This window comes from Podarcis raffonei, chromosome 4 (assembly GCF_027172205.1).
Source record: "Podarcis raffonei isolate rPodRaf1 chromosome 4, rPodRaf1.pri, whole genome shotgun sequence".
In the NCBI taxonomy this organism is placed as follows: Eukaryota; Metazoa; Chordata; class Lepidosauria; order Squamata; family Lacertidae; genus Podarcis; species Podarcis raffonei.
This window is the reverse complement of record NC_070605.1, coordinates 58,208,107-58,230,925: the sequence shown is the minus strand read 5'-3', so window position 1 is coordinate 58,230,925 and position 22,819 is coordinate 58,208,107. Positions and strand designations below refer to the sequence as shown.

The window sequence follows — 22,819 nt, the reverse complement described above, 5'->3', positions numbered from 1 at the left end:
TGGGTTAAAAGTGAATCCCAGGTAAGAAAAGGTTGAAGACTTCTATTTTAAAAGAAACTTTCACACCAGTGTGAACTCTACTCCCCTCCCTGCACATTCCACTCTGCAGTACTTTTTCCAACAGTAACCATTCACAGTAGGTGGTGCTTCTGGAGAAAATCTTTCCTAGATCTGGGAGCTGAAGATCCATGTCAGGTGTAGCTCCAGAGAAACGATTCTGATGTACAATACTTCAACAAGCAGGCATTTAGCAGGTGGCTTTCTCCAAAAAGCATTGCCTTTTGAACCAGGATGTGGTAGTGCTGCTTTGGTTTGTCACCCAGTTCACAAAAGAGACTGATCATACTGCAAGAGTCAACATCATTTAAAGTAGTTGCCAGAATAAGCTGGTGCCAAGTTTCATCTGTAGTGACTCCTTAAACTAGGAACGACAATGTTTGCTTCCCAAAGCTCTGATACATACATAAATGCTACCCCAAATATACCAAGAAACATCAGGAGAACATGAGAGGATAAAACTTCCTGGTAGGATTAAAAAAAAACAGTGAAACTATAGTAGCTGCATGTGTTAAGCCTTGTGCACCACCATATAATTATCTTAAGGTATATTAGTACTCTTGCGGCTCAGCCTGGTCCTGCAAAATAAATTAACTGAGAGCCAACAGATGCTACTAATAGAAAAGCTGCCTGAAAATAACTGATCAGCTCAGCTTAGAGCCACTTAATACCTAGAAGTCTCAAACCAAGGAACATATAAAGGAAAGCTGAATGTCAGAACTGTAAGCAACTTTTGTTTAAAATATTCAAGATTTTTATTCATTTTCCTACTGGTTGGCTTTTCTGGGGGGTTTTATTGACAGTTTATTCCCTAAGTTTCATGGCACCATTAAAATAAGAAAAAAGACTGGGTAATTGTGTTTCTGAACATCCTTCCCCTACAGTTTGCTTTTCTCTGTTTAAATCCTCTGTGGAGTGTAACAGTCTTACAGAACTACAAGTAGGAAGTGTCACAAATGTCATTGTTGAACTTTAATTTCCATAGTAGGAGTTAATTTTTCCAGTCACAAATAAATCTGTGAAATTCACAAAAATTATACTCCTTTAACCCATCTGATAGTATTTACAAGCTTGACAGATATCTATAAATAGCATAATCCTTAATTTTTCAGATACACATATTGCAAATTGATTATTTACATCTTTACCCAGAAACCAATCCCCTTTCCATATACACATGTAGTCTCCTGAAGTAGTGATTAGACTATGGTTCTGCTGCATTTTAGTGAAGTCCATTTCAATGTAAGAATAAAATGTTACGGTGCTCTAAAACCAAACCAGAGAAAACACATCAACACTAACTGCTAATAAAATCATTTCTTGTGAAAGACCCAAAATCAAGGTATCAAGTTGTTCACCACATTCGAAATGTACTTTTAACATTCAAGCTGTTGTTCACAAGTATTCAATGTAGAAGGGCCATAACAAGTTTAAATACATTTTATCATTTAGATGCAAAATTGAAGTGTGTACATATGAATATTGTGTAGTCTCATTAATTCTTATAACTGAAAGAAGGTACAGAGGCAATTTTGTTGAAAAGCGTTTAAGGGGTTGCATACATTTTTCCCTAACTTAATTAAAGTAAATTAAACACAAAGATACAGTCAGCCAACCTCCCATTGTAACTTCAAGAAAGGAAGTGCCCAAATACAAGAGTGTGTTTCTATTTCCAAAAAGAAAACTCAACTTACTTTAACTTTCAAAGCCAAGTACTGGCAAATTCATGAGAAACATGGGGCTTGCTTTTTGCTCCCTCTAAAAATAAAACCTCATTTGCTCTTAAGACATGAGAAAAGTAAATCAAGAATTAACAGATACACACAGTGTTGGAACACACATACCACACTTTTTCAGAATTCAGATTTGGTTTGCTACTGCCTCCTGCCTCAAAGATATTAAAAACCCATTGAAAGAACCAAGAATTATCAGTGTTCCTACAAAGCTTGTTCATACAATGAAGGCTGTTCCCCAAGAGGCTGCATATGTTGCAAGAAGAGAATTATTGTGTAAGCAGTAACAGGAGTGAACAGCAGCTAGGATTGTAGCCACAAGTTTTAAGGAAATGTGGTATGTACAAAAATACACAGTTTGAGAGCTGGAAAAAGTTATATGCACTAGACTTATTTACAAGCTTTGATTTTCACACCAATAAAAACACATTTATTTCGTCCTTGATTCCGGGAGCAAATTATACACAGACATTATATCAGTTAAGTTTAGTTTAGATTTTTTTTAAAATAATCATTTGTACAATAAATTTACAACTGAAAGTAATCAGTTGGAATGGTGTAACTGCAGTTTGCTGGACCAGAAGAGGTTCAATAGTAGGACCTTAAATTTCCTCATAACCAGACTGGAAAAGCAGTCAAGTAATCCTTGGCTTTATTTGCTTCTTCTCAGATTACTTTAGAATAAGGTGCAAATATATATATAGTTATATGGCTCTGTAGTCAATAATAAGTTAACAGTAGTTGGGACAGGAGAAACAAATAAACTTTGGTTTTAAAAATATCAAGTGAAATATTGAATAAAAGCTATATAGTGAGACTCAATATAGTAACCTTAAATATTTTAAATATCAAACTTGGGGGAAAGCTTGCTCAGTGAAACTTTACTTCCAACTTAACCACTTATGTGCCACTTCATTACTTGCTTCCTGGTGTGTGTGTGTTTCCCCAGTGGGCTTAAGTAATGGCTCTCTATATGGTATGCATTCAAGAGTTTGAGTGGGCTAATAAGTTTCATATGTATCCCAAGGCACAAAAGAAGTTAAGTCCTCAAGAAAATATATACACATATTTAAAATCCTGTTGATAGCTGTAGGATTAAGAATTACTATACAGAAATTTGGATAGCTATCCTGGTCCAGGAAACCAAACAGTTGTGTGACTAGAAAGGCACACACGTCAGTCATTAACAGCTACACTGCAAGGCTTATTGTATGTCAACCTGAAATTTTCTTTGAACAGAAATTTAATTACTCCCCCCGGAAAAAAATAGCAGTTCTGGAAGCTGCCGAAAATAAAGAGAAAACTGCAGTAAGTATCCTTTATTTCACCAGCAGGATGAGAGAGAGAGAGAGAGAGAGAGAGAGAGAGAGAGAGACCCCAAAATTCATTTTACACAAACACCCTAAAATAGCAATATAAACTAGCTGACACAAGCATCACTGTACATTTAAATTGATACAATTGTCTGATGCTTCCAGGGCCAGTAAGTGTTGAGTTGCCATAGGCCTCGTTAGCGTTAGAATGTTTCAAATGAAGAACAATCAGGTTATGATCCCTTAAAGTGCATTCATTTTCAAGTCTCATGTGCATGTCCATGCACATGTACAGAGAGCTGTCATGTGACATTGACCTCCAGAATGTGATCATCCTTGCTGGGAATGACAAGGATTTGCATGCCAGAGCTGGAGTTGAAGACCTGTCCGGGTGAAAACGATTGCAGCCGAGGCATTGGTAAACCTTTGTGTTCTGCACTGGCTGCTGAATGTATGCTGCCTCTGCTCTTTATGCTGCTGCTGTCAGCTTGATCATCCATATTCTTGTCCACAGAGAGATTATCGTTTTCGATCCAACTATCTGTTTAAAAAACAAAAATGCAAAACTTTATTCCATGTGCATTTATAGTATGAGCTATAATCAATTTAGGGTTCATCACCTAGAAGGAATCAGAAGTCACTGCATGACTTGTTCTTTACAGAAACACTTTTAAAAATCTGTGCTAAAATGACTGAAGAGAGCCCAAGGCTGGGCAGCTCATGCCATCAGCTCCTGAAAAAACTGCCATTGGCCTGAGAGTGCTCACTCGGGGCAGTCCCTTTTCCACCTCTCCACAGGCTACAGACTTGGGTGCCCAGAAGGGGAAGCAAAAAAGGCCAGGCCAGGCCAGGCCAGGCCAGGGAGTCCATTCCATCAACTCCTGGAAGGACAAAAGGTCTGAAACAATTCTGCTGTTTCGCTGTCCCTCGTTTTTGTTTTAGTGATTTACTGAGTGCCCTGGCATAAGGGCAGCATATAAACGCAGTAAATAAAGCATTGCAGCGAATGGGGAAGCCCTGGCACATATAGATTTCTGTGCACTTACTAGAACTCCCACAAGAGCAAGAAACTGTTAAATCATACTTCAAGTATCTGCCAGTCCCGCGCATAAGAGCGCTGAAAGCATTCCAAGGCAATGATTGCACATAATGTGTGTCATGCCATGCCATCAAGCTACAGGAGAAATGGGACTGCAAATGTTCTCTATCAGCAGCCGTCCCATCAAACGATGGGGGCAGACAGAAAAAAGGGGGTGGAAGTCCACAGCCTTTCCACTGACTGCTGAAAAACCAGCAATATGTGACTCCTCTTTCCCGTTCCAGCTGGTCATGAGAACTATAATTAAGTGTTAGTGCCTGTCTTCCTCATCTCTCCCAATACCTTTTCTTTTTGAATTGTGTCTTTTCAAATATTAGCCTGATCCTATCTCATTACTGGTATTCTGCAAGCCACCCTGGGAGACCCTTCTTGCTGAAAATCACGTGTCTTTCCAACTTTCTCAGCTGAAAAATTCTAGCGCATTTTAAACATTCATGTAAGCACCTAAAAAAACTGTTCAAGATTATCCGTGTTTCAGGCCTTTAAACGAAGCGTTGGAAGGAATACTTTCTTACCTGCATCGAGCTGCATAGAGTGAGCAGAGTAGTGCGGGAGGTATTTAAATAGCCTAACATCAGGAAAAGGGAGGTATCCAGCAAAGAGTGGCATGACTTCCATGTGCACTTTGTGGGTTGCCCGAACTGCAATTGGCATAGATATTACCCCTGAGCTCTTCCCACAGACTGCCCAGTTACTACTATTGTCTACAACTGAAACAAAAGAGAAAACACTATTAAAAGGAAACCGTTACTGAGACCCATTTTTCATTTTGAATACTGTATAAGCCACACTTATGGGGGAACTACAGAAAATGTCTGATGTAGTCCTTATACAAGCTTCATGAGATAGTCAGTGATGCCATACAAACAAAATGATTTGAAGAAGATACATACACATATTTAAAATCCTGTTGATAGCTGTAAGATTAAGAATTACTATAGATTTAATTCAAGATAATTGGAGGGGGGTAAATTCTTTGGATATTAGAGCTACATACACTTTTGGGTGACCTGAGTGACTAAACCACACAAAATGCAGTCCAATTAGTATGCCTACCTTCATACATTAGCTTTGTTGTGCAGTAACCATCAGATTCTGTCAATGCTTCGTCTTTGTCCACATCCAGGAGGTCTGAAAGGCGGGTGATCGACACCTCCAGTGAGCACAACGAGCCTGTTTTACAATATTCTGCCCCCAATGGGGGGGAAATCTCAGCTTTCACATTATATAATGTCTGGCAGGAGCACAATGATATTCATGGTCATTATATACACAAGGTTAAACATTTCCACAATTAAACTGATTAGGAAATATAATCTATCAGCAAAATGAGATTGGCAGGGGAGGAGAAAGTCTGTCTTCTACTTTTCCATAAAAAATAGGACCAAGCCACAAAAGCTAGGGCGAAAGCCTGAAAATCAACTCTGTATCGTAAAAACAAACAAGCCCAAATCGTATTGATGCTAAACAAGTACCAAACATTACATTCAACATGTGATAACTGCACCATACGGAGGTTGTAACATCTAGAATGGCTTGTCCCATGGGGCACTGCTGTCATGCGGAAATCTCTATGACACCACTAGCCACTATCAGAAATTCCAGCAAGGGCCCAGAAATGCCACAGGGTTGTGACAATCCACAGATAATCCACTCTAGGCACTGCAGGAGCAGTAAGAGCTACTTGCCAAGCAATGATCGAGTGGTCTCAATGTGGCAAGTGCCTGGCACAAACCAACCCTTCGAGTCTTCCAGAATTACAACATGGAATTTTAAATTTTTACTCCTGTAAACCATTTTGAGATTGTGTGATAATGGCAAGCAGTAAATGAATACTGTTAAATAAATAAACATTTGAAAGCCCCACCCCCACCCCCACCCCACAATCTTTTAATGTGGATTCCTTGAATCTGCCTGCTTCCACTCTGGAAAATCTCAAACCTATCTGATCTAGCTGCCAGCGTGGCAAAAACTTACAAAAAAGTTTTCCAGCTGGAATTCGTAAGTGTACGGCTTCAGAGACAGTGAGTGCTCTTCAGAAGGTGCTGAACAAAAGTTCACTGAAAACTGGCATTGCAAAGATGAGGGAAGTTCTTTTGTCCACTTCAGTTCCCATACAAAGAATACTGCTTGCTTAGTGTAGATATGCTGAAAGAGAGAGTTATGAGTTTGTCAATAGTCACTCTGGTGTTAGCTAACAAAGAACAGAATATACATACTTTAAAAAAATAAAAACATTTCAAGAGGGGTGGACAGTGTATTCGTCAACAGCACTGCATGCAGCAACCCCTTCCCTCAAGGCTGAATAGTTTGCTCAGAACCCTGGATCCCTCACATTGGTTTTACTTAAAACAAATGTCTAGCTCCTGTGGTTAGCTATGACAGCTAACTACACACAAAGCAAAACTGTGTCTGTTTCAGCCCTCTTGGCTGATGCTGGGAGAAAGCAAACCACGAGGCTTGGCTTAGTGTTACATCCAAACCTGAGATTGTGCTTTGCTTTGCTCCCAAATCATTATGTGTGGCCAACATTTGTTCTTGGATTATTGATTGCGGATTGCTGGAACCAAACAAACCACGATCCATGGTTCTGACATATTGCTAAGTCGCAGGCTGTGATTTGTTTTCTCCCAGCATGAGCTGGAAGGAGCAAAGAGGAGGGAAGCAGGCATAATTTGGGTTGTGAACAGCAAAACTGGGGTTTATGCTGTGAGAATTCTGTGCATGAGTCTCCCTCCACCAATATGGCTGCAACCAACTGCTATTTAGTTTTCCTCTCGCAGAACTATCGCTATTCCACAATTTTTTTTGTGTAGGACTTGAAACCTGACTCCATTTTCTTTTCTCCTTTTTCTTTTGAATGGTGTTGAATATGACAAACCCCAACTAACCAAAAATGGAAAAGAAAGTTTCTAACTCCTTCTCCTGGCCGTGCAAGAGCAAAATATGGGAGCAAAGTAGCATGCCAGCTAGGGAGGAAGCTAGGTTCATTTATGTTTTCCTAACAGTTTAGTGTGGCATTCAAACACAGTCAATGAGTTCCAATTAGCTGAGGTTCATAATGCTTTTTCTATACACTTTTGGGGTCAGGGGGAACAGATGTGAGAAACAGATGTGATGTTTGTATATTCGTAACGTGTATGTATTAATGTTGAATTATCTTAATAATAAAAAATTATTTATAAAAAAAAGCAAGAAAGAAAGCCTACCTGTTCAGCTTTGGAGTTTAGAGGATCAAGACTTAAATCTGTGCAGACGCCAGAACTTTTAAGACTACTGTCAGATAACTTAAAAGAGATATCTGACATGTTTTGCACGCAAACCTGTATGTATTTCCTAAAAATAAAAAGGAAAACATATTTTTTAATATTGCAAAGAGCCTACTTTGTTATGCGTTGTATTGTTAGATCTATCTATCTATCTATCTATCTATCTATCTATCTATCATCTATCATCTATCTATCTCTATCTATCTATCTATCTATCTATCTATCTAACTAACTAACTAACTAACTATCTGCTAAAGGCTTAAATAATAGAGGAAAAAGAGCTCTACATATTCATAGCACTGTTTAATCATGCTAAAATTACATTTAAATTAAACAAACCACTATACTCAAAGTCTAGATTATGTTTTTATGTTAGTCTCCCATTGGAAAAGGTGAAAGTACTATGTATTTGTACTTTCATGTAAGCAGGTATGGCATTGATTTATGAAGCACAAAAGGAGGGAGAAAACAGGCCAGGTGTTCAAAAATCCTTGCCCATTCATATTGATGTAAACTGAAGCTGTAATAAGACATATCTTTATGATGAATTAAGAGAGAGACCTTGAGAAAGTTACCTTTTGCCTGCTGATAACAAGGAATGTTTGGCTGTAAAGGGTATACTGAATGTAAGTGCAATAATGGTGGAGTAAATTGACCATGGACAATCAATGGTTACCTGCAGGCAAGACAGAATAAAGTTATTCAGGTTATTATTGAAATTTTAATTTTTCTAATTTCAAATAGTTGCAATATTTCTTAAGAAGTGCACCCTTTATTGGGAGGGGAAATAAGAACATAAAGCAAAATCAGAGTATTTTTATACATTATTATTTTCTTGTATTTCTATAGTCACTGCACACCAGGCACATTTAATTTGCTTTAGAGAAAGGTAGCAAAAACAGGAATGAAGTTACAAAGAATCACCTTCTTTTCATGAGGTGCTGTTTTGTGTATTTCAAGAACAAAAACTGTGGTTAAAATGTTGTGTTTTGTGGTGTAGCTTTTGTTCAGAGAGGAAAATATCTTTACATTTTACAATATTTTACTGCACAGCTTTCTTTTGTGGTCCCAAAGAACACAGCATTCCTCTAATATTCTGGGTGTAATAAATGAATTTACCGTCTCAAAGGAAGTAACTACTTTAACAGGGCTATAAAGTATTACATTATTCACGCCAACTTACTTTTTGGTCAATTGTAGCCATACGATTGCAAGACATCTCCTCTTTGCTTTTTTTCTGAAGCTCTTTGCTAACCAGGTTCTCATTCTCCAGCACACTTACTGAGGTTGATGGTAAATACAAGACTTCGAGTTCAAAGGCAATCACGTGATAAGCAGGAGCGACTGGTAAGCTGATGCTTGTGATTTTCTCAGACGACTGGATCATTAGAGATGCTTCGGATGCCTTTTCTACAATTGCATAAAATATCAATTAAACTATAATTAAGAATAATCACTCCAAACACATGGTATTCTTCAAAATAAAGTGTGGCATTGCCTCTAAACCAACAAACCACACTGGGTTTTACTGTGTGAGGTAACTTTTGGGGACTCTCAGTAGGGATGAAGAAAAAAAAAGGAAACCACACAAGCCATGGTTTACCTTGTACAGTTAACACAAATCATGGCTTGCTATTTGTCTGAATTAACCCACTAGGTAACTTTTTGCAGGTGTTATAACATATTCATCTAATGCCCTTTCTTTGAGACAAGCATGATCTCAAGACTTTGGCCACTGTACCAAAGTCATTATGCAACCCAGAGACTTACATGGACAGCACACAACAGTTTGTTTAATGGCTTTTCTTAAGCAGTTCTCTATAGCAGCATCCGCAACGTGGTGCTCTTCAGATGTTTTGGACTACAAGTCCTATCCTATCTAGCCATTAGACCAGGCTGGCTGAGGATGATAGGAGCTGCAGTTCAGGAACATCCAGAAGACCAAAGGTTTCCCAGTCCTGCACCACAAGAACTCCACTTGTGCAGAGTTGGATATATGCCAGAATATTTGAAGTACTTTACCTATTTGGAAGCTCTCATAACAAATTCCCTTTCTTAAACACTGATGCTTACGCCATGGAACAGAAAGCTGCTAATAAAGAAGTGCTTAGAATGGTTTTGATGCACACTTCTGAATCATGGCTATGACTGTGAACAAAAAATCAGTTAGCAGGGAGGGTGCTGAGATAGAGAAAGTTAATTTATATAGTAACCCTTGGGATAACAACTCTGCTCAGAATTGATAAAAAATTAAACTGCTTCCAAATATATTTTTCCTGCCATATGTTTTTAGACTGTTGTGCAGAGAATCAGAGATCTAAAACATCAGAAGCAGCTACTCTACATACTACACTGTACCAGGTTTCTTGAGGTTGTGATCAACAAAAGCTTAAACCTATTATAGTAAAACAGATTTAAGAAGTAAAATATAAAATTGGAGGCTAAGCTCTTACACCTACAATTACCACACAGCTCCTATGGCATTTCTATATCCTGGCTGCAGGAAGCCCTCTTTCATCAAAATACTAATATTAGTATAATAATACCGAAACTACATACCCTTTGTGTTTGAGTAAATCACAGCTTTACTCTCTGGATGGTACAAAATTGGCATGGCATCAGCATTACTGAGCTGGAGTGCATCTCCATTCTTTATGGTATAATGGCCAGTAGTCACTGTAAATTTTACCTTCTGAGGAATCCCAGCCAAAAGGCTGTCTGGAAAAAAAATGAAGTAGTGGTGAAGAGAAACAATTAATTCTGCTGTCTCAGAACAACCACAATGGCTACATATGGATGATTAAATCTTGGTTTATACACCGATTGCTCCTGCTTTGCCCTTCCCTTTGTGCAAGCAAAGGAAATGTGTGCTAGCCATTATGTCCAAACTGAGAATCTGTGGTTGATAGCTAGCCAGAAAGCCAAAATATGAAACCATGGTTGAAACTTGGCTTCCAGATCTTGGCTTGGGTCCATGTGTCCTGTTTACATGCATAGATAGATAGACAGATAGATACATGGATGGATAGATGGATAGATGATAGATGATAGATAGATAGATAGATAGATAGATAGATAGATAGATAGATGATGATAGATAGATAGATAGATAGATAGATAGATAGATAGATAGATGATGATAGATAGATGATAGATAGATAGATAGATAGATAGATAGATAGATAGATAGATAGATGATAGATAGATGATAAAACAGAGATGATAGAGAAAATCTGCAGTGTTATAATAAAAGAAAAATAATAATGTCCTTGCAACAAGGCCTGGGAGCCACCTTCTCTCTCTAACATTCTACAGCTGCTTGGAGCAGCTAGTAACTAAACCACAGTATGCTCAGTTGTGCTGTTGGACCCATGCATATGTTGGTTTGTAAATTGTGGACCAACCCACAAATCGGTATGCTGAACCGTGTATGGCTCTGAGGGGCAGGGGGAAAGGGTAGCTTCACTCCCAGAGGAAACAGGAATCCTCCAGCATCCCTCCTTTTTTGAATATTAATGATCAAAATAATTATGTGAAATGCAAACTTCACTTCCTCTAAGTAGGGAAAACCCTACACAGAATTTTCAAGTTGGTGGATTCAGCTGTGGAACAAGTTCCGCAGCAAGATCCTTCACAGCTAAGGCTGTATTTCAGCATCTTCCTTGACTGAGAAGCTCTTCTAAGTAAATGAGAAGTTCAATAGTTTCCTGCATTGGAAACAGCCAAAACAAACTCCCCAAAACTGAGAAAAGCCAGGCAAGACAAGGCACATGTTCCACAATTTTTCACAACCTAGAATGTACTCAGATATTGCAACAGATATTGTAGGAAGTTACTAGGCAAGAACAGTGGCTCCAGCAGCAAAATCAATTAAAAGTTTTCCTTGGCCTCATTAAGTTAAACTATGTAATGTACATTTATTTCCAAAGCACCAGGTGCATGAATGTCTAATTACTCAAGATTTATCTAGCTGTTCTGCAAGGTTACGAGCAAACCATTTCCAATGGCAGCTAGCTGACAAACTTTATCAAAAAGCTATCTAGGGCTGCCCTTCAATAAAACTATCAAGGCAGTGCAAAAACACATTACACTGAAATTAGATAGTGTATTTCAAAATGTTAAGCATTTGTATATTTGACTCTTGTTGCAAGCTAGTTACTGAGAATTTAGTCCTCCAAATTAGTTCATAAGTTGCAGAACATATTTCAAACTGGAAAGTAGCTAATTTAGACATGTAGCAAGAGAAATTAACATGCATAGTTTCAAACAAATTTACCTACCAGTACATGGCTCCACTTTTAGCTGTGGCTCCTGAGAGTAAACATCATACTGCACTATTGGGTAAATATGAGGAAGGGCAAACTGCATTTTGCCCACTGAAATGCATAACTGCCTGAGTGTGTATGTTCCAGGATCCTTGCCCTATGAGAAAATAAATAACAATATTCTTTAGGGATCTCAGTTTTACCAGGTGATCTGACAGAACATTTCAAATTTCTGTAAATCACCTGGAGACATATGCAGAAGCCAGAATAACAACAATAATAATAATAATAATTTGTATACAGGAAAAAATATCATTAACATCTTTTCAACACCAGGTAAAGACTTTACTTTTGCTATTATGCTCTGCTGGGCCTTAAACAGGTCTGCTTTGAGTTAGTTATGATACATGGATTTTCTTGGGCATATGTGTGTTGCTTTTCAAATTGTATCAAAATTCTCATTGGTTACTATTATCTCTGTACTTAATTCTTTTATTTATTTATTTTTTTAAAATGTGGTTTTTTTATACTGTGAGTACCTTGAGTCCCCTGGAGACTATTTTCACTAGGAAATATTGAATAAATGGTAATTACTATATTCTTAATATAAACACATACTCATGCAAAACAGGCTACATTGCAATAATAAAAGTTTAGGGCTGCATAGTTGTATGAGCATGTGGCTGTTGGTATATCCAGATTTTGTATGTATAGAACGGCAAGTGTCCGAATAGCTTGAGGTGTGTTGTTATTAAGTTACTGTCTCCCTTACACTTATAATTGACTGCACCACACATGGACTCTTGCATAATAAACACACAGTCTTAAAATAGCAGGCTGAAAATCAAACTGGGGTATGTGTGAGAGAAAGAAACCATGTAACTTCAAGGTTATTCAACTGTAGTTTTATTTTTCTACTGGCACCCATTTATACAAAATGGGAGAGAGTTGATTATTTAATAACTTCAAAAATATTGAAGTGTGGTTTATTTAAGGATGCTGGGTAAGCAGTCTGCTTTGTGGCACAAATTCATATATGTATTTTATTTTATTTTACATCAAAGGTGACATAACTTCTAAAGCAACAATTGTTCTCAGCTATGCTGTTAAGCGATGTTTGCTTGTGGTATTTTCAGAACATCAGCCAACATTTGTGTTTACGGTTGCTGTAGAGCACTCTGCAGAAATACCACTTAAAATGTGTTCATGAACTTTGTGGTAATATATTAATACAGAACTCATTTATTTGCAATTCCTGTCTGCAGCCAGAAGGTGGCTAGCCTGTAATTGAATGGTACTGCTGTTCAAATTACTGAAAGGTGTACCACTTGACCTACTACTGCCAAAGGCTATATACATTTTGTCCCTTGGCCAAAAACTTTGGCTTGCTAGCACTGGCCTCTGATACATTTAGTCAATCTCGCTTGCAGAGAAGTTCTGAAACAGAAGAAGGGAACAACAAAGACCTGCACTTTGCGCTCCACAATGCTTGAAGAAAGGTTTCTGATACATCATGGCCATTGCTTGAGGATAGGGGAGCAGAGATTTCAGCCAATTGCACTCTTTCAAAATAAAGTTGCATGAATTCACAATAAAGCTAAAGAAGCACAATGCTTAAGCACTTCAAAGTCTATTATGGGAGGCATCTACCCACTTTTAATCCAACTCCAGTTGCTTTGCCATTGTTGCCTACTCTGCTTTGAGCATGAATGGCAGTGGCTTCAGGGCAACCAAGCATACTCTACTACACTGGCTGGGGAAAGCACATGCAGGCCACACATAGCCTAGTCCTATTTTAGACAAATTGGCTAATATATAGCAAGTGACTGTCAAAAAGTGAGCGATCCACTACTCTTTCCTACTAAAAAGCATGTACCTATGAAATTCAAGACACTGCAGTAATGAAACATTTGAACAGGCCCCTGATATTATTAATTTATTAAAATATTTGCATGCCACTATGTCATTTAAAAATATATATCAAAGTGGTTTACAGCACTGAAACAAAACTGTGTAATAAAAACCACACAAAACAGTTAAAAACAGACATCAATTAACCATTGTGGAAGGATGTATTCATAACCGCCTGCATAGTCCTGGTGGGACAGAAAAATTTTCAGCAGGTCTTTCAAAGATGGCACAGAAGGTGCCTGCTGAATCTCTATCAGCAGAATATTCCACAGGACTAGGCTCATGACACTAAAGACTTGAATTCTTGTTGCAGTCTAATGAGCCTCACCAACTTGAGGAATGGCCAACATTCCTACAGATGATCTCAGTGATGGAGCTGGGATATAAAGGTTCAGGTGATCCCTGGACCTAACTTGTTCAGGGCTTTGTAAATTATGATGACAACTTTGAACCAGGCTCAGTAGCAGATGGGCAGCCAGTGCAATGGTTTTAACAACCATATAACATGTTCTCCACCAGAAGCTCCTATCAGAAGTTGGGCTACTGCATTCTGCACCAACTGGAACTTCTGAACCAGACCCAAGGCCAGTCATCACATGGTACGCATTACAGTAATCCAGCCTTGAGGTCAGCAATGCATGGACTACAGTGGTCAGGCTATCTCTGTACAGTACAGTGGTACCTCGGGTTACATATGCTTCAGGTTACACACACTTCAGGTTACAGACTCCGCTAACCCAGAAATATTACCTCAGGTTAAGAACTTTGCTTCAGGATGAGAACAGAAATCGTGTGGCAGTAGCGCGGCAGCAGCAGGAGGCCCCATTAGCTAAAGTGGTGCTTCAGGTTAAGAACAATTTCAGGTTAAGAACAGATCTCCAGAAAGAATTACGTTCTTAACCCGAGGTACCACTGTATTGACCGTAGCTGGCAAACCGGACAAAGCTGAAGTGCAGGGTTTTTTGTGCTGTTAAAAGTTTTAAAGGTACAAACTATTGTATGATCAAGAGACCGCTTATCACTTTAAACATCTTGCAAATTAATTCTCAGCAAGCTTGACTAAAACCATTTTCTGCACACTGTTTTGACAATGAGCACGGTAGATTGGATGTTAATTCCAGCTAAGCAGCTCGAAGTTTTTAAGCTTTAGAGAAGTGACAAGAACTGAAAATAATGTGTTAAAAGATATTTGGCTAAGAGTAATCCTGATTTTCTACAGATACATGTCACAGAACCAGCCAGACATCCTGGCAGAGCTAGAAGCCTTTCTTCTAAATAAGTCAAGGCCAGCCAGGCGCGAGAGGGGCTAAAAGCAAGAAGTAGCAGAGTTGCAAATTTCAGGCAAGGGAGCAATACCAGGTTACCGCTTGCCTTCCGTAAGAACATACCTGGGTTCTGAAAGTTATGTTATTGACCCCTGGTTCCAGTATTAAGTTGCTACATTTTAAAACATGGGCACCATCCTCCAGAGTTAGCCCCGTGGGTATTTCCAGAGAAGAGTTGCTCTCCTGCCTTCGCAACAGCATGTGCACATTTTTGCAGATGATGCCTGTTGTGTTCAAGGAATTATCCGAGGGGCTCCTTTCATACATCTCATACAACTCCAACATCGGCAAGCTACTTCTTGATAGAGAGAGACCTACAACCTCATTTGGAAAGCTGATAATACCATTGGAAGTCTTGTGTTTTGTGAGCCACTCAGCTGTCTTCCGGTAGCTATTTTTTTCAATGCTGAAATGGATATTAATAGCAATCTGATCCACTTTCACCGCGATGGGCATCTGATTTGCCAACGTCAGTTCAATAGACAGTGTTCCACCCACATGGACCACCGCATTAGGAGGGTCAAAATGCAGATTCTTCAGCTGTGCAAAGGAATGCATGGACAGTATAACTTTCTGATCTGCAAACAAACATAAAATAAGATACATATGAAATTCTATTGACCGTATGAGTGTAATCAAAGCAAAGATACCATTCAGCTAATACCTAGCAACTCTAAGGAAGAGCATAAACTCTTGGTTTGTGAATCTCAGCACAACCTTAGGGGCACAGATTCATAAGCCTCAATGTATCTCCAGACTCAGAGTGGAAGGTTCTGCAATCATGGAATAATAGCATTGCAGACTTGGAAGGGAACCCCAAGAGTCACCTAGTCCAACCCCCTGCAATGCAGGGATAATACAGGTCTTTGGGCTCATCAAAAGTACTCTTTGAATTCCAGCTGTACTATATATACAGTGGTGCCTCACAAGGCGAAATTAATTCGTTCCGCGAGTTTTGTCGTCTTGCGATTTTTTTTCGTCTTGCGAAGCACAGTGTCGGGAAAGTTTTGGAAAAGCTTCAAAAATCACCAAAGCCTTTAAAAACCTCAAAAAAGGCTACCACACCGCGTTCTATGAGTTGCTCCTCGAAGTCAAGTCGCAACTGTATTAACGGTGTTAAGAAAAAGGAAACAAACTTGCAAGACGTTTCCGTCTTGCGAAGCAAGCCCATAGGGAAAATCGTCTTGCGAAGCAGCTCAAAAAACAAAAAACCTTTCGTCTAGCGAGTTTTTTGTCTTGCGAGGCATTCGTCTTGCGAGGTACCACTGTATTGTGTTGTAACACAGTAAGTTATACTCGGAATAAATACACTGAAATTAATAGACTTAAGTTGGCCGTGTCCATGAACTTCAATGGGTCTACTCTGACTATCACTAATGCTGGATACAGCCAATCACTCTTGCTTAATTGTGTCAAAAAGACCAAATTCTGCAACCTAAACCCATTTAGACAATATATTCTGCATAATATGCTATCTATATGCTTTGCATAATTTATTCTAATTGGCCTAATCCTGGGGAGAGACAAATAAGTATATAGAGTACTATGTAAACCCCATCTCCGAACTACTAGAAATCTAATTCAGCCACTCTCTCAGCTTCATTTTTAACACACTTTCAAGTACATATGGGCTAGAAACTTGTGCAATAAAAATGAAAGCTGAGATTTTCAGGAAACTAAACTCTGCAACCTAATTCTGCAAATATTATGAGCTCTGTATAATCTCACAATACCTAAAGCCACAGCATTTTTAGTAAATTTCTGAAGCTGTTAGTTGAACAAAATAGTAGACAAAAGAGGGCAGCATGTAATAAAATGAAGGAGCTAAAAAAAGAAATGGAATCACCTATAGAAAGTTATTCCTTCAAAAAGGAGCAAGATGAAACTAATTTTGCTTTAAAAGCCATTCAAAACCAAAAGCCACTGGCACAGGAGTGGTGAATCTTTCTCAGACATTCCCTTCAGGGCAATACTCTGGGTAATGCCCCTGGTGGGTAAAGACAGAGGCAAAAGAGCACAGAGCAACGAATATAATTTGTACAATAGGCTAGTTTTATACTTTCACACACCATGCTAGCCTCCGGCAAGGCAAGGCAAGGGGCACTATCAGAGTTTGAATACATATTCCAGCCAGGGAAAAACAAAACCTCAAGGAGGATCCAAGTTAGGTCTGGTGATCTGGGCAGAGTCCTGACAGCCAGACAGAGAGGCCTAACGTTCCCCACTCTGCCCTAACTTCTTAAGAAAGATAGCCTAGTTGAAGTTTCACAATAAGTCTCTCTTGAAAGTCTTACCTTCACCTTCTGAGGGCTGTTTGGCAAAATTTAGTATTTCTTGGCAATAGTGTTTGCGCTCTTCTTCCGTTAAGTGATCATCAGCAGCTAAAAGACTGCTTGTTTGAAGATAGCTGGCACGAAGTTAAGGAAGTGTGGAGAAAGGAGTATACACACACACACAAATAATATGCCACCTTGATGCAACGACAAATACTTCATTCACATTAAAGTTTTTTTTAAAAAAAAACACATAATCTCCGCATCTAATTCTACATTTAAAAACAAACCTGCTTAGTAATTATTTAATAGTAGTAATTATATCAACGATGACATCACATCCCCTCTGCCAACTGGAACTCAGGAGTGTTTACTTAAAACCGGGATGCTCATAAGGATTCCTCAAACTGTGAGGGAACTGAAGAGCCAGACATTTCATAGGGGAATTGCTCCAGCCCTGACCAGTTTGGCTGCCCTTTCCTGAACTCTACAATATCCTTCTTGACTTGAGGTGAAGCAACCAGAAGTAGCCGCTGGTACACACTGGGTCAACACTTTCACCAAGCTACCAACCACGATCCCAAGTTCTCTTCCCTGGAGAGTCATTGCCAGTTCAGATCCTATTAGCATATACGTGACATTAGCGGTGTAATTCGACATAGCGCTAAGTGGGTTGTGTGCAAGCAGAACAAAGTCTGCTCACACAATAGGATTTCCTCCCCTCTAAACCTTATGGAAGCTCACCTAACTCTCCAGAGCAGATTTAGGGAGAGGAGGGAATGAAGACCGGCTGAGTCAGTGGACCACTTCCAAGGTAGTCTACTATCAAGTAGTATATAAGTATTAAGAAATAAATATTAAATAAAAGCGATGCCAGGGCCTTTATGGTGGTTATGTGCAAAGCCCGGCAGCTCCAACAGCTAACCTCTGACAAAAAATTGCAAGATCGATTTTGAAGAGTTTCCAGGGTTATTGGTGCAATCCTTGGGTGACAATACTGTGCACCCTCTGCTATACTACCCACCCTCCCCAATGAAGCACACATGTACCTAAGACATACCCTTTGTTTTGAAGGATACTTTTCCACTTGTCCCAGGTGTTTCTGGCATTCTGCTAGCTGCTTCCGTGTATGCGTAATAAGCAATGCCCATCCCTCCGCAAGATAGGTTTTCAATGCTCCTTGAAGGTAGACTTCAGCCTTTTGAGGACTCTTCTTTTTCCTTGGGAAAAGAGTCACAGACAGGGAGTGGGAAAGCAGTTTACAATTTTTTTAAAATGGAAACCTTTCCTCTGCTACAAACATGAACTATAGATTAGGTAACTATAGAGCAGGTGCCTTCACTGTACTCTTTTCAGCACCTGCTGAAAACATTCTTGCTTAGACAAGCCTACCCAGATGCTTAGAAAGCCAAGGTGATTTTAATCAATTTTAGTATTTAAACTTTTATATGTTTTAAAGTATGGCTGTGAATTTTTCTCAATTTTATTGTTCTATCTTTTTGCAAACAGCATTGATTTTTTTTTACAATCAAGCGGCAAGTAAATTTTATGCTGTAATAATGATAAATATATAGTAATAAAATAACTAATACCCTATTCAATATGCTTAACATTCATTGTACATGGAATGGATTGCTAGAATACCTTGAAAGCTTTTCAGCTCATAGAGTCCTTGATAATATTAAGCTGTGTGCATAACTTGATAGAACTACAGAGCATTTACCCCTTCCTTGTCTTAGATTCCATATCACTGTACACACACATAAAGGAATGGTGGTTAGGGATCTAATCATTAGGATAGCTAATACAATTTTGAGCACATATTTTTGCTGTTGCAGCATAGAGAAGCTAACTGGTTAACCTAGCCTTTTTTTGTTTGTTTGTTTCCGATTATTTTTCAGAACATGTGCCTAAAACGTCTCTTAATTTCTAAGTGCATTATTTATTATTTATTTTATTAAATATATTTTCAGCCTGCTCTTTATCCGAAGATCTCAGAGTGATTTATATCTCCATTAAAACCACAGTCAATAAAGCAAGCAGATAAAAGTCCATAAAATCAACATCAAACCCCAGAGATGGTTCTCATTGTAGAGAATGACTAAAATCACTGAAAGGCTCAGGCAAACAGGAAATGTTTTCACTTGGCACAAAAATGTTAACAAGGTCAGTGCCAATCACACTGGGAGAAGACATTCCACCATCCGGGAACCACCAATGATGAGGCCGAATCATCTATCACCACATAATGCATCTCTCCTAATAGTGAGACTCTGAGATGAGCCTCCCCTCCAGATCAAAGAGCCTGGGCAAGCTGGTAACAGCAGAAGCAATCCTTCACATACTTGGATTCCAAGTCATTTATGACTTTAAATTCAGCATGGAAAAATTCAGCCAGCCACTGAAGATCTTTTTGGGTTGGTTTTAATGCAATTCCCCATGGCTATCCCAGACAATACTCTGGCAGCTGCATTCTGGCACTAATTGGAGTTTCTGGATCATCTGCATAGGCAGCCCCATGTAAACTGTGTTACAGTAGTTCAGATAGTAGGTTAGCTGAGCAGGAATCACTGCAGTTGAGTTACCTCTATGTGGAAACAGATGTAGCTGGCAAGATAGATGGAGTGGGAAAGGGTAGTTCAAAACGCAGAATCCATCTCTGTTTCCTGTGACAGTGTTGAATACTTCCAACTATATACCTGCTCCTTCAAAGGGAATGCAACCCTATCCAAATCAGGGAACCTATCTAGTTCCCAGGCCAAAGATCTGCCTACCCACACAGCTTCTGTCTTCAAGATGCAGTCTTACTATAGTGGCCCTCATCCAGCTTGCTGCTGCTGCTGCTGCTGTTGTTGTTGTTTATTGCCCACCCTTCCCCCTACAGTCTCCAGACACCAGCCCAATACCTTCCAGTCTCACCTTATTCCAGCAAGAAGTACTGCTGGATTTGTCAACAGCCTACACTGCTGACACCTTGCTTCCCTGATGTCCTCACCCAGTAGCTTCATATAGATACTGAAGAGCATGAGGGCAAAATGGAACCCTACAGGACCCCACAGCAGGCATCCCAAGTGGGACCTGTACATAGGAGTGGAATAACTGTAACAACGTATCAGAGACAATCCAGGAGGACATCATAGTTCACGGTATGAAAAGCTGAGATATCAAGGAGAATCAACAAGGATGCACTGCCACAGTCCCTCTCCCTTCAAGATTAAAAGTTTTGTTCCTTAAAAGGAAACCATTTAAAGTTTTCCTTACATATAAAATTCTGCCAGATCCTTTCCAACAAGCTTTGCTGAGCGAGATCTTCCAATGTTTTTGTACATTTCAATGGTGGCATGGGAAAGATCCTACATAAGATAAAAGAAAAGAGAAGGGACTTTAGGACAAGCTATCTTACAACAGTTCTTTCTTCCAAAACTTTATGTTTAATATATTCAGAAGCATACATCCTATGGATTGAGCACAAAGATCTTTCCCAAAGTTCCTTTGGGTTTTTGTTTTTGTTTTTGCACTGTTGTAAGTTGTTGATTACTTACTGAAAGTTTAGAGGAAATCTGGCAAATATTTTAAAAAGCTAATTACACATACAAGAATTCCACCATTGTATTTAGATACTGACTTTATAATCACTCAGCATCAAAATATGCAGGGCAAAAGACTATGTAAAAAGCTATATAAACAAACATTTAACCAGCCTCCATATATTCAAATATGTTATGCTCGTTATCTTCATCAGCTATGTATTTTTGAAAGTCTATCCGTTTGTTCTCTATAGGTTTGGACACCTATTGAGATATCACTATTAAACTCGCCACAAGGGTTCCCAAGGTGGGATAGTAGTTTTTGCCAACTTTTGGGTGCTGGCTGCCATTTTGAATCAAGACTTTGAAGATCCCTCCCAACACTGATGGTGAGTCTACACTTTTTCTTAAACTAGTATAGTATTCTGCTGCAAATATTGACTGAAGACTACACGCAATATATTATACACTCTATAATATTTTGTTCTCTTATTTAGAGTCTACATGCAGAATATATATAGCATACTTACTAAGTAGTGATTTTCAAAAGCTTCTACAGATGATAAGGCCTCTTTCAGTTTCTTATAAGGAGATTGTGCTGTATTGGCTTCAAAAATAAAATAGGACAGATGTAAGACTTCCGTTTTCAAAAGGCAACTAAAATTAATGCAGGAAGACACCACACTGCACTTTATCCTGTGCTATATTTAAAAGAACCAAGATATTAACATTAGGCGAGTCTGGGGTTTTCTATCTATGATTCAAACTCAAATGTGGGCTTTGATTTGCTCTTATTTCAGCACATCTAGCTGATATATCAAATATTCTGTCAGTGCAAAAAAATTAGTTCTGTTGGTTAGATCATGGTGCTGATAACACCAAGATTGCAGGTTCGATCCCTATATGGGATAGCTGTCTATTTCTGCATTGCAGGGGACTGGACTAGATGATCCTCAGGGTCCCTTCCAACTCTACAATTGTATTATTATTTATGTTAACAGGAACACAGTTCTACTCTTTATTTTCAAAGGAAATGGTGATCTTTTAAATTTTCACTGTATAGCAAGACTAAAAGTGTCATTTAAAAAGCAAGCAGCGGCCACACAGTTATCCAAAGGAATATATTAGTACATCAAACACATAACAAGAAACTCAAATTACCAGCATTATGTTATTTGACTACAGAGTTACAAACTTCCTGTCCACCAGGAAGTATAGCATAAAAGAATTTCTGTGGTATTCAAAAATGGTCCAGCTACATGCATTGTGGAGAAGATTAATCCCTTTTCAGTATGAACATTTCAGTAACAAACTGTCTCTGAACATGGATAACTTTGGCAAATACTGACGCAAACAATAGTTGTCCATCAAAAGCATGACTGACATCAAGAGAACTTACTGGGCCTTCACATAGTTTCATAAAACATTTTCTGTAAATACCTGTTTCAGGGCGCTCAGCTCCAAGTCCTGCTAGAAGATCAACTGTTCGATTAAGATCTTCTGAGTTGGGCCCATTTTCTGACACAAGTCCACATAGGTAACCCAGGGACTTCAACTGCAGAAATATAAAGTTCTGTCATTGTACTCCATGACAAGAGAAATATGAAAACACTGGCTACATTTTTAACTCCCAAGTCACACAAAGAATCTTGCAACACCTCACAAATTTATTTTGACAATCATAATGCCTCAATAACTGCTAAGTTTCTGTCTTTCCAGCAAATAACATCTATATTTCCAGAAAATAAATGTGAGCAACTGATAAGAGTGGGATAACAGATGAAAGAAACCATCTTAAACCTGACAGATTCATTTCAAACAGTGTTATAAGTCACACGTATGCATCGCCTCCCCAACACATCCAAAATCTTACAGGGCACCTGCAACAGAACTACCATACTGAGTTAGTCTGTTAGCTCTGAATTCTTTCCGAAACAGTAACCAACCAAATGCTTCACAGTATTTGTATAAACTGCATAATCATGTAAAATCCCATTCCCCTGTTTGCAACTGGTCATATCCCAACATGAAGTTTATCACATGAAGG

The 22,819-nt window shown here is 38.8% G+C and overlaps 1 protein-coding gene across 1 annotated transcript in view; it reads right to left on the bottom strand.

Moving 5' to 3' along the window:
- Positions 1–1,002: 1,002 nt before the first annotated feature.
- The window catches only part of TRAPPC10 (trafficking protein particle complex subunit 10), a 45,785-nt gene continuing 23,968 nt past the window's right edge, over positions 1,003–22,819 (bottom strand). Inside the window, exons 9-23 of the mRNA XM_053386854.1 lie at positions 22,213–22,327; positions 21,303–21,379; positions 20,507–20,598; positions 18,325–18,465; positions 17,267–17,379; positions 15,036–15,550; positions 11,752–11,893; positions 10,031–10,189; positions 8,655–8,881; positions 8,047–8,147; positions 7,412–7,538; positions 6,180–6,350; positions 5,259–5,436; positions 4,718–4,912; positions 1,003–3,644 (exon numbers count right to left, since the gene is read on the bottom strand). Coding sequence (XP_053242829.1) covers positions 3,406–3,644; positions 4,718–4,912; positions 5,259–5,436; positions 6,180–6,350; positions 7,412–7,538; positions 8,047–8,147; positions 8,655–8,881; positions 10,031–10,189; positions 11,752–11,893; positions 15,036–15,550; positions 17,267–17,379; positions 18,325–18,465; positions 20,507–20,598; positions 21,303–21,379; positions 22,213–22,327 — 2,592 coding nt within the window. The 3' untranslated portion in view covers positions 1,003–3,405. The remainder of the gene's footprint in view (positions 3,645–4,717; positions 4,913–5,258; positions 5,437–6,179; positions 6,351–7,411; positions 7,539–8,046; positions 8,148–8,654; positions 8,882–10,030; positions 10,190–11,751; positions 11,894–15,035; positions 15,551–17,266; positions 17,380–18,324; positions 18,466–20,506; positions 20,599–21,302; positions 21,380–22,212; positions 22,328–22,819) is intronic.